At 38.8% G+C, this 18,328-nt stretch overlaps 2 protein-coding genes across 2 annotated transcripts in view; both read right to left on the bottom strand.

The window, feature by feature from the left end:
- Nucleotides 1–18,328, bottom strand: part of CXCL12 (C-X-C motif chemokine ligand 12) — a 277,761-nt gene that overhangs the window by 59,633 nt on the left and 199,800 nt on the right. The gene's annotated exons all lie outside the window — the stretch shown is intronic.
- Nucleotides 1–18,328, bottom strand: part of ERCC6 (ERCC excision repair 6, chromatin remodeling factor) — a 62,323-nt gene that overhangs the window by 12,338 nt on the left and 31,657 nt on the right. Inside the window, exons 8-14 of the mRNA XM_063304616.1 lie at nt 17,032–17,167; nt 10,581–10,751; nt 8,889–9,065; nt 7,324–7,440; nt 4,736–4,831; nt 980–1,198; nt 239–349 (exon numbers count right to left, since the gene is read on the bottom strand). Coding sequence (XP_063160686.1) covers nt 239–349; nt 980–1,198; nt 4,736–4,831; nt 7,324–7,440; nt 8,889–9,065; nt 10,581–10,751; nt 17,032–17,167 — 1,027 coding nt within the window. The remainder of the gene's footprint in view (nt 1–238; nt 350–979; nt 1,199–4,735; nt 4,832–7,323; nt 7,441–8,888; nt 9,066–10,580; nt 10,752–17,031; nt 17,168–18,328) is intronic.

Below are 18,328 nucleotides of genomic sequence, written 5' to 3'. Positions count from 1 at the left end.
ACAGATGACCAAGAAGCAAAAACCAAGAGCATCATCTGAAGTAGACCCGTATTTGGGGAATTTTGAGCATAATGTGTTTGGAATGTGGAACCTAGAAAACCTTGTAGCCCTATGCATCTGCTGTTAATTGGTACATTTTGGGTACTGCTGTTTTGTTGTTAGCCCTTATCAAGCATATATGCAACCTGTGCTGCCCAGTGAGGACCAGGCACCTTACGCCTTACTTCAACTTTCTCACCTCATTGAATGTCATAATAAGAGGCTGTCTTGAGGCAACTGCTGTGGTGCCATCCATTTTGAGATAGGAATAGTTTCTTTGCTTCAAAAACATCTCAAGGATGCGCAGCATCTGCAGCATTGAAGAAATAAATCTTGTTGAATGGGGCCACCTTATTATCATCTCTGGTAGCACAGATTATAGGGGACATTTTGCCTGCATTTAACAAAAGGCAGCTGAAGGCCACCATTTAAGCTTCACAAAGCTGAATACCTACATTAAACTCCTGTATAAAAGATGCGCCCATCCACATATCTCTAATGAACAATGTGGAGAGTAATCCTAACCAGCACATCTGTGCACCCATTTAGTTTAATGCAGGATTTACTAAAGAATAAAAATGAAAACTCAAGTCCAAAAACAGTGTAGTTACAACTGTAATGTAGTTACAACTTGGAAATACTGAAAGAAATGCTTTTACAAGGAGTAGCAAGATTTGATTGAAAATACATGTGCAAATGGATAAGAATAATGACTTGAACTACACAGCAAGGAAAGACTATCTACCCTGGGAAATGTTGCTAAAATGTTGCTGAACCATCACTTCCAGAATTCATCACTGGCCATACTGGCAGGGGTGGCTGGGAAATATAGTTCATCAAGTTCTAGAAGGCCATTCCTGGTTTATCCCAATAAATTTATACTGTTGCAAACCAGTTTCAAATTTACGGCAACATGTCAGCATGTTTCTGATACACTTACCTGCCTTGACTGAGTAAACAGCAGCACTCTGTGGCCCTGCTTATGCCATATTTTCAGCAGAGACTCTACAACTATCATTTTCCCAGAATGTTTCCAGAATCCAAACTGATCTTCTTCTTTTAAGTCTTCATCAGGCATGCCCTTCAAAATCTTAGGTCCACCAGAAAAGATGTCTGGATGGTTGCAAATTTTTCTTAGGGCTATAAGTCCTGGGAAAATCTACACAGAAAACACAGTTAAACAAAATCCTATTATAAAGCATTTGATGAACAGAGGGAATTATAAACCAATTGATAAATAATTATGCTGAAAACAGTTCACATCCATGAGCCCCAAGATACGGATGGGGCTTACCTGCTGAGTTCCATATCAGTATCAACACTTTGCCCACATAAGGAGGTATCCACCGAGTAACACCTGAAAGGCAAAGTCAGTGGGGAAACCTGACTCCTGCAGAGATTCTGAATAGGTTTTGAACAGAGGGAGAGAGAGGAGAGGGACAGCGAGCGCTTTTAACTTGATTATGAAATGTGCCTTAAAAGATGGTCAGCATAACAGAAAATGTGAATCAGGAACCTGAATCTTGCATCTGCCCAGCATCCTCTATCTGCATTAAGGAGATAATATTGGCCTGACTTGCAGGTTTTTAAAAAGATTAAGGTGTGATAAAATTCTGTACACTTTAAAGCACTATTTGAATGCATGTAAGAGAATGATTGCTCCAGAAAAATGGAGATAAAAACTTATAAAGTTTATAGAGGGAAAAAGATCATTGAAAAGAATGTAATGAAAGAGATTAAGGAAAGTTAAAATTAAAAAAGGTGGAGAAAATGCAAAACAATGTTGATGGAAATGTATGTGTTGGAACTCAATGAAAAAGACCAAACAAGGAGCCCTCAGCAGAGTAAATGGAATTAAAAACAAAAGTGGTAAAATGTGGGATGAAACTGAAGTGAGAAAATGCAGGAAAGAGATTTGTATGGGAATGATAGAGACATATTACAAATAGAATTGAAGCAAATGCTTTAAATGTTAGGGTCCAAGAAAAAAGGATAAAAAATAATATAGTGAGAACGTTGAAAAATGGCAATGCTTCAGGTATAGATGGTGTAACTGCAATTGCATTAAAATATTGATGTGGCTTGTTTATGGAGTGGCCGTGCAACCTGAGTAAAGATTCATCTGTGCCTAATAAAGGGAAGACTGCCCATTCCTTATACAAGGAAAAAGTAGCAAGAATGAATGTAAAAAGCATAGAGGGATTCATTGTTCAGTGGGCCTGGCAAGATGTCTGATAGAAAGGGTAGAGAGGAGCAAAATCTGGGAAGGGCAGTTTGGCTTTATTCAGGGCAAAGGATGTGCAGACCAAATTTTTGGTTTTTAGCAGGTCATTGAGGAATGTCTAATTTTTTAATGGCCTTATTCATTTAACAAAACAGAACAGAAAAAAAAGAAAACCCAATAAAAGAAAAAAAAGGAAGCAAAGCAAAAATTATATATATAAGGCTTCTCAGAAGTGTGTGTGTGTGTGTGTGTGTGTGTGTATAATGTTCATGTTGTATGAATGTGAGAAAGCAAGCCTACTGCATATTTGTATGGCTTTACCAATGGATCAATACTGAGCAGGGAATAAGACAAGGACACAGGGTATCCGCATGGCTTAATGTATTTATGAATAAAAACGTAAGAAAAGCTTATGGTGAATGTAAGAAGTGGGTTGACACAATACACTGTTTTGGATATGGTTTGTTTAATCAGAGTTATCATTCTCTATTATTAAGATGCCGCTCAGATCACATGGTGGGCCACACATTGCAGGATTACTGATCATTCTAAAGGATTCACAATCTTTCTCTCACCACTATACTTAAAGCAATGTCCAAATTGTTATGTTGACTCAGTGAAACCAGTTATGGTTTACTTATTTTGCCTTATTTATATTGGTACTATAAGGATGGCCCCAGTCTTATTGGCCTTTTAGATCCTTACTGGCTCTTCCCCAGGCATTAGGCCCAGGTTGTTAGCTCTGGAGTGGGTGCATATGCATTGTGCATGATACGAGATTTTTCTGAGGAGCCTCAACTTGTTTTTGTTTTGTTTCTTTTTTGGAGTTCTATGGACTGACGATGCTTTTATTCTGTTTACTGCCCAAAGTTTCACTGGAGACATGGGCAGCCATATGGATGGATGGATGAATGGATAGATACTTTTATGTCACTTAAATTAAACAAATCTAAGTGGCTTAAAATATTGTGATGCACATCACTGTCATTATAGTGTATAAGATAATAACCAGTAAGATAACACACATCAAAGTAAAAATACAAAAATGCCCAATGAATACAATACTTTTACTAAGTCACCATCACTCATTCCATGGTAACATACTAATCTCAGCTCCCTAGAGTCTCTAAAAAACAATCAGGTTTTTACCAATTCCCAAAATATCAAAAAGGTGCTGTTCTCATCTTGGGGTAAGGTACTGCACACGAGGAGGAGTCTCCATCAGAAAATGCTAAACTCTGAACTCCTTCCTGTCACAGACATGGGGTGGTAAATGGGCGTAGATGGTTATGCAAATAATCCCTGCCCCAGACTACATAGGACTTCATGGGATGTAACTAGCACTTTGATACAACCCAAACTGTTAGACCTATGAAGTAGCCTAGATCAGGAAGCTGACTCCACAAGAAGACTAGAATTGTACTTTGACATAAGCTACAGTAACATAATCTTGCATATCTGTATTTTAATTTCCCTCCCTCTTATACCCCAAGGAGTGAGGGGAGCCTGCCTCAGTCTTTTTCTAATACTTTCCTGCCTCCCTGGGTTTAGCACATTCTTCTGCACCTGTTGTCCTCACCACTTCTGGATCGCTTCTCCATGATCATCTCCATGACTCCCTATACTAACAATCAACATGGTTTTTGCAATATTGCCACAATATTGGTATAATACTGAGTAATTAGCTGCAGCTGGCAAATGCTCTTGGTCATGGCTTCCATATGCTATGACTTGAAAAGAACCTCCAAGTGCAGACCAGTTGCTTTTGGGGGAACATGACCCTGCCTAGAAGTAAAGAAGGCACCATCCTGGAATCAGTTGGATTCTGAATAAACAGACCCTCCTGTCTTGCTGGATATCAGTGTCAACCTCTTTCTCCCCATCCAGATCCTCACAGCCTCCAGATATCATTATTAAGACTTCTACCACTTATGTTCAGTTTGGATGGGGATATACAGTTGGGCATCATTAGCATATTAATGATTGTGCACCCCATATTGTCAGATGATCTTCCCCAGTGACTTCATGTAGATGTTGTTTAAAGTAGGGGAGAGATTTGAGCCTTTATTACCTGATATTGGGTTCCAACCTCTCCTCCCCTAGATACTGACTTGAATTTCCACTCAGGAAGGAGTGTAAAACAGTGCCCCCCATTCCCAACCCTTCCTAGAGATTTAGAGGGACACTCCACCAAGAGATTAAGCAGGACAAAGGTCACACTTCCCATATCCAAATCCTGCTGTAGGTTATCCATGAAAGCAACCAATGCAATTTATGTCCCATGCCCAGGTCTCAACCCCAAATGAAAAGGATAGAAAGGTACACAGAGGTACAGTGAATGATGTTAGTTTAAACTAGTTAGATATTCTTTTTCTCCAGTCTCCTGCCTTTAATTTATTCTACTGCAAATGACAATAATGTTAACATTTTTCTTTCAGCAACCTCTTAATTGATTTCTTTATTGCATTTTACCTGTATTTCTCTATTGAGAATCTGATAGACTTCTTTGGAATCAATAAATTTTTTGTAAAGTTGCTGCTGTTCATCTGTCAAGCGACAAAATAATACCTAAACAGAGACATTGAAGAAGTTATTATACTTACATAATACCGTAAGTAAACATGGACTTAAAGCAATAAAATGACAAATAGAAATCTTCTCCCAAAGAGTTTACAATTGGAATAAATGTGGCTTTCATTACTGGGATTAGCATCTCCATGGTGACTTTCCAAGCCCCTTGGCTTATCTATTAAAACTCACAATATGTCATGCCCATCATGCAGAATGTAATCACACTTTATCTGCAAGCATAATTTTTAATTAATTCCAGTTTGTGAGATGAGTTCCCCTGTCTATGAACATCAGAATGCTCTACCAAGAAATATGTCAATCTCCTACAGACAGATGTAATTCTCAAATATCACTACAGATTTTTCAATTTTCAGGACACCAGTATTTTAATTTTAATGTATGTTCTTAAACTTAACTACCTTAAGTATTCAGTGGAAAAGTGGGTCATAAATTGAACATTCTTCCTCTCCCGTAACATACTGATAGGCCTTCACTGTGTACTGTAAACTTTCTCACATATTTGGGAGCAGATTGTAAAGATAAAGGAGAATTTAAATGGGTGAAAACCACATATCAGAAAATTGGCCCAGGAGAGGCCATGGAAGACTGAATCATTATGTCTGGAATAAGTATTACATTCCTTGAAGTAGAAGGAATATGCTGTGTCTGGCCTGGTGGGCTTTGACTGTTGCAAACTGTTGGTTAGTATCTGCCTCCTTAGAATGTTTTGGCATAGATTTTTCAGAGTGGACAGGTAAAGATTTTGTGGGATGTCTATGATGCCACTTCTGCATTTCTAGTTGAATTGGGACCACAGAGCTTCTTGGTCAGACCGAGATCATAGAGGTCAAGCACCAAAAGATGAAACGGAGATTAAAAATCAGAGGTTGAGCCTTTGTTTAATGTCCTGTATAGGCGTGATACCCTGACTGAATGGATTTGGAACAGTCCCTTAACGAAGCTGGTGTTCTATGTGGTTAGCTGTGACACAGGTTTTATTGTATTCTCCTCTGGCTGAGGCTCATTCTCTGCTTGGGCCTTCATCTTCCCTACATCTTTCTGAGGGCTTGATGGACCATGAGGAAGACTACAAGGTGAAGGCAATTAAATAGGGGGACCATTAATTTTCTGTTTACCTGAACTACTGAACAGCTCTCTATGCTTACTTGGTTGACTCTGCTTTCAACATATGGCAAATGGTTTAGCTGTTGCAAAGAAAGAGGCTATGCTAGAAAGCTGTAGCACAATACCTGGCTTGCAACGGTACTTGTGAAAAAGTAAATTGTAAACTGAATAGCCAGAAATGTGATGCAGTTGCAGAAAAGTGCAATTTTTTTTAGGCTGCATCAACAGAAGTATAATTTCAAAATACTAACAGATTGATGTTACGGGAAGGCAGATTCCAATTGAATATTAGGGGAAAAAAACCCTAAGAGCAATTTAATAGTCTGAGATGCTTTAATTTCGACTCCTGCACTGAACAGGAAGTTCCAGCTCTATAACTTGTTAGGATATGCAGCAGATTTAAGATCAGGGTTGCTACTGTCCCGCGTGGCTCTTCTACAGCACTCGCCAAGCACCGGGTGTGGCTTTTGCTCCATCTCTTCCATAAGCGGCTGTCAGTGGGTCTACTCCTTGGGTAGCAGACCATGTAAATCTTTGTTCCTCGTCTTGGAACTATTTTTTTCCCTCCTTTGGCGAGTGATCTAAGGACCCTGAGACAGCTGTCATCCTACAAGAAGCAGTCGAAATAACTGCAAATCCAAAGCCCAAAGGAACACATAAATATTAAGCCGGGGTTCAAATGTTCTGAAAGATGTCACATCCAACTGTATGCTATGTAGAAGTTGTGTCAGTTTCCATTCTCTTACAAAATCACTGAAATGTACTGTTTGACCAGGGACAGTAAAGTTCAAAAAGCTGACTCTGAGGAAAAGCCAGCTCTGGGTCATACTCTATGACTGAGTTCCACTGTCTGCACAGGTGTATGAATTTACTGGGAGGTAGGAACAAATAAAACCAGAATGGGTAAGAGAAACCATGATTTCTTGGGGGTGTCTGCAATTCATGCTACATAAATAACACTGTAATTCAGTGTCACGTGCAAATGCAACTCAGTATGTTTATGACTGTTCCGTCTGCCACCAACTGATACCCCTGGGATCTTCTTCAGCAAAGATTTATTTCCAAGATTATTATCTACTTAAACAAGGGGTAGCCTGTCTATATAAGATCTGATCTCAGTTTATTCCCAACTTTAAATCTAAGGAGTAATGCTTTATTCTGCTAGACCAGAATTTCATTAAATCATATGCAGCTTCATATTCCCCCCCCCAAAGTAACATATGATCGAACAAAAGTGAGAGGTTATATACTATGGGTACTTTTCTCCTTCCAGTTATGGGTTGCTCAGAGCACTTCTTCACACGAAAAGTTTATTCCTGAGAAATGTTAACATGTAAACAGGGAAATTATACAATTGAAGGTACCTGCTCATTCTTATCTGGTAATGAGAGGCTCATCTGAACATCTGCCTTCATTCTGCGCAGCAGGTAGGGGTTAATCGTATCCCGTAAAATACATGCACACTTGTATGCAGTTTTCACCTGTGGGAGGAAAAAAATGCCAACGTATTAACTACGTATTTCTCATATTTTTTTAATTATAGCATGAGAATGATGGGGAAATGATTTATACATTTTCTTACCAAAAACCAAGCACCTTTTCCTGCTCAGTTCAAAATAAGGAACACAAGTGATACAATAGTTGCTTAGCACCGGAGGGAATGACCCCAGCTCCAGTGATCACAGATGTGGCCAGAGTTTTAAACCGCAGGGCTGGGAAGCTGAGCCCAAGTCAGATGGAGGAGGAGCCCTAAGGCCCCTGTGCTCTCTTCCCAGCCTCTGACGTGACAGAGCAGAAGTTGTGACAGCTCACCTGTCAGTCCTAAAAGGCAAAAAATTACAGTCTCGAGGCTATTTAACAAAACCGCCCAGAGTCCCCTTTTCAGGAGAGATGGGCGGTGATAGAAAACTGAAAAATAAATAAATAAAATAAACAAACAAACAAAAAAGCACATCCATGGATAAGAGAGAATATGAATACACTAATCTTTAGTTATTAGAAATTAGGGAAACATTGGTATCTGGCTGTAAAACAAGCTATTTAGCAAATTTAGCAGAAAAATGATAGTAAAAGACTTCTGCAATGGAGTGCAGAAAAAGGCTCATTCAGGAAAGGCCCAGCGCAGATCCCTACAGCAGCAGCCTTCAGCCGTGGCACCCTGCCTTCTCGTCTCCTCTCACCAGGCAGGGGCAGGGCCTGTCATGGGATATGTGGGGTCCTCTTAAAAGCCATTCGCCATATTACACCTGCATAAAATTTCATTTGCTATTTTATACTTGTATAAAATCTTGTTCACCTTTAATGGTCTAACATCCCTCTTTTTCTGCCATTACATTAAAGTGAGTATATTTACTCTACTGGATATAAGCTTTGTGTCACCACTGAACAAAGTTGCTATCCTTTTTTTTCTTTTATTTATATTCTGATACACTGCAACTAGGTCTTTCTGATGCTATCACTTTTTATTTCTGTGTAACGAACACATGCCTAAGATATATTTAAGGACTGCATGAGAATATACATGCTAGGTCTATAAAAGAACTTTATATTTTTAAAACAATTTTTATTAAAAGAAGATTTTACAAAGATTTAAAAAACAACAGAAACATAGAAGAAGGAACAGAAAAGGATTATAAGTGGGTAAAAGAAAAAGTGAAGAATAACAAAAAAGTAAGAAAAAGAAAGATATCTAAAGAAGCGACTTCTGATCTTCTTTGCAGCAGTTACAAACATAGCACTTACCTTCGCCACCCTCCCATATTGCATATCAGTTCCCTTCTTCCCACAAACAAACCTTTTTAATTAATAAATCTGGAAATCAGCAGTTCATTTTTATTTATTTTCAGCAAAAAATCTATAAAGAGTTTCCAGTCTTTTATTGGTCTATAAAAGAACTTTCAATGGACACAACCACCATTCTTATCTTTACCTGAACTGGAGAGGCATTGGAATATCCTCCCATGGTTATAGGAACAGAAAACTGCTCCATGAAGACAGGCAGTGTTCCCAATTTTCCTGGAAATACAAAATCGAAGAGGGACCAGAGCTCCTTGAGATTGTTCTGCAGAGGTGATCCAGACAATATTATTCGATGAGGGGTGGAGAACTGCAACAGGAAAAAAAAATTGCCATGTCATACCGAAATGCACTCTGCTTGAATAATCTTATTTTAGTGGGTATAATATCTTCAAAAGTACTGTGCAAGATTAAAATGGACTAAAATCATGGCAACAGCTTCCACTATTACCACTTGGCAGAATTAGTCCACTTAAAATGGTTATTCTTTCTCTGTTTATGTTTGAAATACTTTCAATTCCACTGCCTTCTACGCAATTTCATGCACGGCAAATAATTTTCTCTTAATTTATAGCTAACTATTAAAAAACTCCCTACAAACAAGACCATATAACAAAAGAGAAAGTATGGTTGAGATTTAGGCCTACCAAATTCAAAACATTATTTTGATGTTTTTCAGTTAAACATTTTCCTATAATTCAAATAATATGTAAAGATACAACGTGAGTTAAGCACTGGACTCCCTACTGAATAAAGCAAAACATTCTCTGGAAATGGTGGAAACATAGCTGAGTCCTGAGTCCTGACATTTCCTCTTCTCCCATTTCCTCAATCATCCTCTTTTTAAGCATAAGGATAAATTTGTTCAATGCAGGGAATAGGGAGATAAAGGATTTTACAGAATTAGAGATTTGGATGGAAACACTGTTGTTGCTGAATATACTTTGAAAAAGGATTAGTCACAAGTGCTAGTCAATTTTCAAAAGAGTCAAGCTCAAACTTTAGTTAGTAAGCTTACTAGAACTCATTAATTACACTTATTAACCTCATTTGGGAAATGGAACACATCTACTTCATTTAAAATCAAAGGAATCCTGACAGTATTACCCAAAAATTTTGTAATAAGAATAGTAGGTTCACTTGAAAATCTTAAAAACTCTGGGATGCTGATATGAAAATTAAATTAAAATTAAAAAATAAACTAATATTAAAAGAAGAGGAGGAAGAAGAATTGGTGTGAGCCAGGCAGCATACAATTTAATTTATTATTATTATTATTATTATTATTATTATTATTATTATTCAGAACGTACACACTGCCAAGTTATTTCCCCAATTCCTCATCTAAGCAAGGTTTTGCTTAAGGTCTTACAAAGAAGAATAGAGTAATCCATGAAGAAAGGAATGAACCAAGAACAGACAGGTTTCAGAAAAGAAAGATGGACATAAAATGAGATAAGATGGATAAATGCAAGTGTTGGACAGCCTGAAGGAAGGAGCAAGGAGAACATTCACCTTTGATTATATATCTCATGCCAGAAAGTGGAACATATGAAGACTTATGTTAGTTCTAGAAAACCAAGGAATATTCACAATCAATCAAGAATTACCAAGATTATATATGCAATAGTTACCTATATATAATCTATGCTGCATATATTCTTTACATCCGAATTATATGCACAGATGTCAATATTTATTTTTAAGAGTTATATATCATACCTTGTTTGGATATTATTTAATGGAACAGAAGTTGGAGGGCTTTCAGGCAGCAGATAACAATCCAAGACAATACACGTCTCCTGCTTTTTTTTAAGAATCATACCTGTTTGCAAGCAAGTGTAACTGCAGCATTGGGATTCCGAATTTTATGTCCCTCATCTAGAATCACATAATGCCAGTTATACTTGTGGAGGTTGTCTTGTAACAAGCGAATATAAGAATAGGAAGTTATCAAGATTCCATTGCATGCCACAATTTCACGAATTAGTTTCACCTGCAAAAACATTTTTTTAAAATTATTGAACTGTGAAGGATCTATTATTTTCTTGCATAACCAATTCAACAATTACCATATATCAAGTTAAAAACAAAGCCTTGTGAGATCTTAAAGAATAATAAGGATTATGGTGATGACAGTACATGACTACATGGACTGTATTCACAGGGAAATCAGCCACATGAAGAATTACATCACAAATAGGCATTGTAAATGCAATGTAGAAAGTACATGTCAGTGATAATTACTTTAACAAAGTGGCCATTTGCAAAACCAAGTATGCAATACAAAAAGCATGTCAAGCTCTACATACAAGGCCAGTAACAACTTGGAACATTTCTACAGACAGCAGTGAGTCAGTATTAACCCAACAGTGACCTCAGACTGGTTCTGAAGTCCCATCTCCAAGACTGCCTTTGCCACATCCCTGGCGTGTTCCTATGATCATCACAAGGTACAACCCTGGCCGAGATGGAGAGGGCCTTAAGCAAAGATGATCTATGACAACAGATGGCATTAAGTAACCACTAGGCTGAAAAGCACCTTGATAGAATGACTCAGATGCCAAGACATGGTGGGACGACCAGAAAGGAGGACAGCATGGAGACATTTGTCTTTTCTTCTCAAATAGCCTGTTGCTCTACCAATGCTCTATCTCCCCTGGTCCATGGCCACAGTTGTAGAAATATCACTCTTACCTGCCCTTAATCCACATTAAGCACATGATGGTGGCTTAAGCAACATGCTCAAGCCACTTCAAACAGACAATAATAAGCCTTAAACACTATTCCATCATTTTGCATCCCAGCCACAACCTTGTTCCTATCCTCTTTCAATTCAGAACTATTATCTCACTTTAGTTCATACCTAAGTTCTCATGAGGAAAACTTGGATCTGGAGAGGCCTTTGGGAGTTGCGCATAGCCTTGGGGCCTCTCAAGATTTACACCCAGCAAGCTCTACATGTTTCATTTAACCATGGTTTGGTGATGAAACACATTGCACAAAGGCATAAACTATGGTTTTCAAACTGCAACTGAAAAAAGTACAAAGAAAAGCTGGCAAGCAGAGAAAGGAGGATGCAACATAGATTATGCCTTGGGCATTTTATAGCTCTTTAGTGTGGTGCTTCATTTATTGAACAGTGGACAGATGGCATTATATTGCAGAAGCTTGTGAAGAAGCAACATGAGTGGCCAACAAAGGAAAGACAGGCTAAGGCAAAAACGACTTCTGGGAAAGCAAACATCTCAATTTACAAATAATTCTCAGGCACAGAAGAAAGGCAGAGCTATCAATGGAGCAGAAAATGATCCATTCATTAGACTCAATTTAAGACAACTGTAAATTTGCATTCACTTATTTGTGGGTTAAAGACAAATCTGTATACCTACAGACACAAGAATTATACAATATACACATACAGCACCTCTCATGAATGACTGCTGCCATCACCATATGTTATGAGTTTGCTAAGTTTAAGTGAATGGGGCCAGGAATATTGGGAGAAGGGAATTAACTCTGCCCAACTTTAGTATTGTTTGTGTCATGAGCTGGGGTGATTGTTGTGTATGGTCACTTTTTCTCATTGCAGCTTGCTTGCTGTATCCCACAGAACTCAGCGGGGAGCTTCTACTGTACAGCACAAAAAGCAAAACTGGAATTTATAATTGGTTCTACAGGACTGGTTCTTATAGGATCTTATATTGGTTCAATAATTGGTTCCTATAGGATCATTTTGGTTCAGGGTTGTGGTAAAATTGCAGGTGTTCCAAATATATCTATAATTATAGAAACCTATAGTTTACAACAGACAAGTCAAGTAGTCATTGATTTCAAGAAAATTACCGTTATTAGGGCAGCTAAGTAATCTTTATCTCTTATATTCTTTTTGACTGTGTAAACAGGACCATTAAGATCCTGACTAGCAATTCCCGAAACAAATGAGATTATAAATAAATCCAAGCTGTTTGCCTCAACAGGGATGTCTACTGCTTCCTTCAAATTCTTTCTTTCCCATCCACAAAACAATGTAAGTTTGTTTCTCATGTTTTTTCTTTTTAGCAGATAAGGTTACAATAAAGAAACAAATAGTACTTGTAATTTCACCCCCCCACCTCCCCAACCTCATCTTCAAACAGAGGAATACACAGAACTGAGAAGCCATAATTAAACATAATGATGGCGGGAAAAGTAGATATCACTAAATGTATGGGTTGGGAAGGATTCTAGAGACCATCTAGTCCAATCCTCTCAGTGACGAAATCTGGGACTACATCATCCCTAACAGACAGCCGTCCAGCCCGTTTAAACACCATACTTTTATCTTCTGCTATTATTAGCCTTCAAGGCAACGTTTGACAATTTGCAGTTTGCATCCCACCCAAAAATATATGGATACCAATGTTTTTAATAAAAATCAGTTATTTAAACTTCTCTCTAAAAAACAGAAAAGGTGCAGCTTGCAGAAATCATCATGATTGAATGTATTCTTTGAAAATTCTACCTCAGAGAGCCTCTGTACTTCTGAATTCATTACCTGCTGTCCAGGCCACAAATCGTCCTACGAGATTTATTTATTTATTTATTGGAAGACCTCTTCAGCATCACAGCACCAGCTCTGTAAATTATGCTGTTTCCAAAGGAGGAAATCTAAGTACTAGTTTATGAAGTAATACCAATTTCCCATCAGTGGTGTTTTTGATAGTCTCTTCAAAAACCACGAGGCCTCTTATTCAGGGAACAAAATTTGCCACTCCATCAGTGAAACCGTAACTCCAAGGCAGTTACATTTTCAACTTACATTTATGCATCTTTATATCCTGGTCTGTGGCAATGGACTCTGGCAGAATACTACAGAAACCTCTACCCAGATCTAGAACAAATCATCTCAGGCGATTTCAAATTAAAAGCTTGTAAAATATGTAACCTCTCCTAGATTTTGCAATTAATAGGGTATGTCTGCAATTATCCTGACTTACAGAAGGCTGCTGCAATGTTGTCATTAAAAGATGTTCTGCGAAAGTGCTGCTGCTATTACAGAGGCTCAGGAGACCAATCCCTCCTAGAGGGCAATCAGTGCAGTGGTAGAAAACAACATTCATAAATCACACTGTCAGGCAGCAGAGAGAACAGGAGCCGGAACACAGGCACATGAAGGCCATTCACTGTAGGCACAGCACAGCAGAGACCTACTCAGGTTTTACTGAAGCTGTAATTAATTAAAATTTCCTTCAAGCCAAAACTTTATTAAACAAGGAGTTGTGCTGACAATGAAGGAAAACACAGGAAGGCAATTCATCATGGCCACTTCTCCACTTCAGGTTAAGGTGATGTAAAATTTGCCATAAATCTTTTAAATACTGAAAAGGAAATGGGCTCGCAGGGTTCAGTGGAGACAACTATCCAACGGGTTCCCAGCTGGCACTTCCCCCTTTCTGCCTCTCCTTAAATGGAAGTTCAATTCTGCCGAGTTAATTTCTTTATTAAATATTGTTCCACAACTGGTCCCATAACGCCAGGCTCATCCCGTCAGAAAAACGGACTCTAAGAGGAAAGGGAGGCAAGATGATGGCAAAGAGGGAAGAAGTGTTAGGCTTGATGATTCCTGTGAAACCTTGAGCTTCCTTAATGACATGTTTTACATTTCCTGGAAAGTAAATCAAAACCAACAGCTGTAACCCAACTTAGTGGTCTTTCACTAAGCCTGTAAAATTTAGTAGGACATCATGAGATTTTCACCCCATTTATTTTATAGGATAGTTGGAAAGGTGGATCCCTGGGCCTTGATTTTAACATTGGTCACTGGTTGGAGTAAGGCATTTCAGAATTCAGCTTCTCTTTAGGTTCTGCATGAAAACTACTACTTCACTCCATTAAAATCCTGGCTATTATTAAGACCTTGTATGTTCAGGGATCAATGTCAACGTATGTTCCCCCTAAAGTTGCAATATATATAAGAAAATATTGGATTACAGGGATAATTTGGACCTTTTAACCTATGAAAACCTTGTATTATAAAATAATCGCAACTAAAATACTGTATACATCTGCTTGATCAATTGGGCCTTTCTTAACACTATTATCTTGATCTGATTCAGTTTGAACAGAACTTTTTTAAAGTTTTGTTGAATATCCTGTTCTTATATTTGCTTCACAATTGTGAAACTAATGTCTTTTTATCTTAACGTATTTACTGCACACTATGGTACAGGACACCTCAGAGATAGCTTAATAAGAATGATTTGCAATCACCTTCTGACCACGGACACAGCAAGTTGTATGTTTATTAGGTTTATATCCCACCTTTCACTAAGGTGATCCATGTGGCATATCTAGCACTTCCTCCTATCTTCCACACAACAACTCTATGCGGTAGGTAGAGCTGAGAGAAAGTACAGAAGCCCAATGTTACCGAGTGAGTTTTCATACCTGAGGACAGTCTCTAATTTGGGTCTCCCAGCTCTTAGTCCAACACCTTGAATAGTACACCAGGAATGGGGACATTAATTATCATAGTTTGGGCTTGTCCTACTTCTGGCAGAGTTTGGACAAAAATCCCAAGCACAATTCTAATGATTTTAGACAAAATGCTATGCATAAAGGATTAATATGCTCTTCTTGGCTGTGTTCCCCATTAGCTGAAATCTATTATAACATCAAGGAATGTCAGTTTCTGCACATGAGTGATTGCTCGAGTAACTATACAATACTGGAAGAATAAATCCACATCTGATTTACAGCAATGCATTGCAGATATGCCATTTATCAACATCTGAAACAGTTCTGTTTTTTACCCAATAAAACCTATTTGACAATTAGTATTCCCAAAACAGAGGGAAGAAACTATGTGTTACACTATCTCAGGCCTGATCCTACACTTGAGAAAGTACTAGTGGTTGGTCCTATTAGGAGCAGAGAATTCTGGTGGTGAGATCAAGGCTGGCAGAATAAAAACTATCAACATCTCTCAACCTCCTTCCAGGATGCAGGCTACTATGAAGAGTAAGGGGGAGGGCAAGCATGGGATCATGAGTTACCAATTTTTACCACCAGACTGCATCAATGAAACATTAATACTGGATGACCAGCTATTAAGCCCGATTGGGTTAAAGTACCTGATGGAACTCATGGTCTCATTCTGTATGCTCTTACTTATTTACTACCTTCAAATGTACTCTGAGAATCAGATAGCCAGAAAGTAAGTATTGGTTCATCTATTGAGGGCAGAACCAAATTTGGTACAATTATATTCCTGTTACCTGAAGGAGCAAGGGTGGAATATATACCGGTAGGGCTAACTATAAGAACCCCAATGCTTGGGTTCCCTACACCCAGAGATCATGAAGCAATCACAAATAGCAGTCAAAACAGAGGTGTTCATTGACCAAAGTGGAATGCCTGAAGCAAATGTGCCAAATGCACCATTCCAAAACTGTGGAAAGGCATTCCACAATGGCCCTACTTCTTGTGTAAGCTTCTCAAGGCTATGAAACTGAAACCGAAGAGTCATGCCCTCTAAGCCAGCAATGGCGAACCTTTTGGGCTCGGTGCATCAAAAATTCGGAAAATGCCTTACTTGACTCTGCTGGTGTGTCACCCCTCCCGAACAGCGACAACAAAAGCTCTGCATGAAGCCAGCAAAAGCACGCCCCTTCACTCAAATACGCCCCTTCGTACCAATTGCAAACAGCTTCAGCAGGAACTGGCTTTGTGCAAGAAGATGGCCAGATAAGCCAGGGCAGCAGAGGGCAGGGCAGGGCAGCAGGGGTCTTGGAGATGGCGGGGCGGCTGCGGCTTCCCAGGGCGTGGCAGTTGTTGGGTGTTGGCGAACGCTGGTGTGTCACCCAAAATGTCATGGTGTGTCACCTTCGACACGCGTGTCATAGGTTCGCCATCACTGCTCTAAGCAATAGTAGTCCCTTATGGAGAAGTGAGGGAGGATGAAGTAGGAGGAGATTTATAAAAACAGTTTCAGCTAGCCTGAACTACCCCGTGGTGAAATCTTCAATACAGCATGCCCCTTGGGACATGACATCAAAGCAATGTAGAATCTTAAGGCGCTTCACGAATAAAGCAAATACCACCTCTAGGTCCCCCCTCCCAAAAAATAAGAAACAGCTAAAATACTGCTTATGAGTAACATTCATAAGGGAAATTCAGGAAATGTTGATAAAATATTTGAAATAAATAAGAACTGCTCCTAAATGATATTATTTAATAAAAGACAAAGAAAGCTTGAAAGGCTGAAGTTAACAGAATAATGAAAAAACAGGCACCTTTTTGTTCAAGTAAGAACCTGTCTCATGTAAAATTGCAACTCGAAATGGCGGCCACCACATATGGAACTCTTTCACCCACTGATGCATTACAGTTGTTGGACACACAATCACTGTTGGACCCAGTCCTCTGAACCTGTGACAGACAGAAGGAACAAAAGAGTTGTTTTTTTTTAAAAAGGTTCTCATTATCTGAGCTAAAAGATTAACTAGCCACTCGTACAGTATAAGGAAATAATTTCCTTATCAAATTTACCAGAAATAAAGAGCATTTTTATCATACTTTTTTCACTGAATATTTCACTTTAGTGAAAATATCTGATGCCTGCCCTTGGGTTTGTATACTGAAAGACCTCACTGAAGGGTACTATGCATTCCTAAAGATAAAGTTATGGCTGAGTTTAGCAAAATTGTATTTTACTGTTGTTTTACAGACAGCAGCTGCCTAGTGGGGTCTTGAAGCAGAAAGGTAAGTACAAGACTCTTCCCAGTACCATGTCACAGACACATCCAGTAATAGGTTAACCCACTACCACCCAGAAATGGCAGAAATCACAATATAACAACAATTATTGTCTTATCATAATGGCTTCTGGTTCCAACTCCAATTTACTTTTAAAGTAAACAAAACCCAAAAGCTAAAATAACCATTTCCAAGAACACAGGCCACCACAAAACCAAAGACACCTGCTTTTCTGCTAGAATTACACTATAAATCAGAGTATCGCATCCATGAAGTATTAGGATGAGTTTGAATGCTGGTAGCACACCTAAAAAGAGGCCTTCATGATAAAGCTCTAGTGTCAGCAAGTTGACTGCCACTCAGCCAGACTACAATCCTGTCAAGCTAGGACACTGATTTTGAAGGTACTGCATTAGTTGCCATTAGACTTGCAGGTACAATTCAAAGTACTGGCTATTACATCTTGCCAGAATTGAGTTGTTGGCAAGCAGGCAGCAAGAGGAGAGGAGAGGAGAGGAGAGGAGAGGAGAGGAGAGGAGAGGAGAGGAGAGGAGAGGAGAGGAGAGGAGAGGAGAGGAATCTGCTATGTGGCTTAGTCATCAAGAGAAAGTCCCCTCCCAGGACATGGGTGTGTGGACCAGGCAAAAGGTCTTCTTAGTTGCAGCCTCAATCCCATGGAAAACCTTCTTCCTGAAGGTACAGATGGCTTCTATCCTACTGATGTTTCACAAACTTGCTGAAATAGCATTGTCTCAGTAGACATTTGGCTTTTAGCATAACTGAAGGTATTGGGTACTTAGGAAATTTTCAACTGTTTACCAGGTGTTTTCATAG

The sequence above is a fragment of the Candoia aspera genome, chromosome 5, assembly GCF_035149785.1.
Source record: "Candoia aspera isolate rCanAsp1 chromosome 5, rCanAsp1.hap2, whole genome shotgun sequence".
Taxonomy (NCBI): domain Eukaryota; kingdom Metazoa; phylum Chordata; class Lepidosauria; order Squamata; family Boidae; genus Candoia; species Candoia aspera.
Note: the sequence above shows the minus strand (reverse complement) of the source record. Positions and strands in the feature narration are given on the sequence as shown.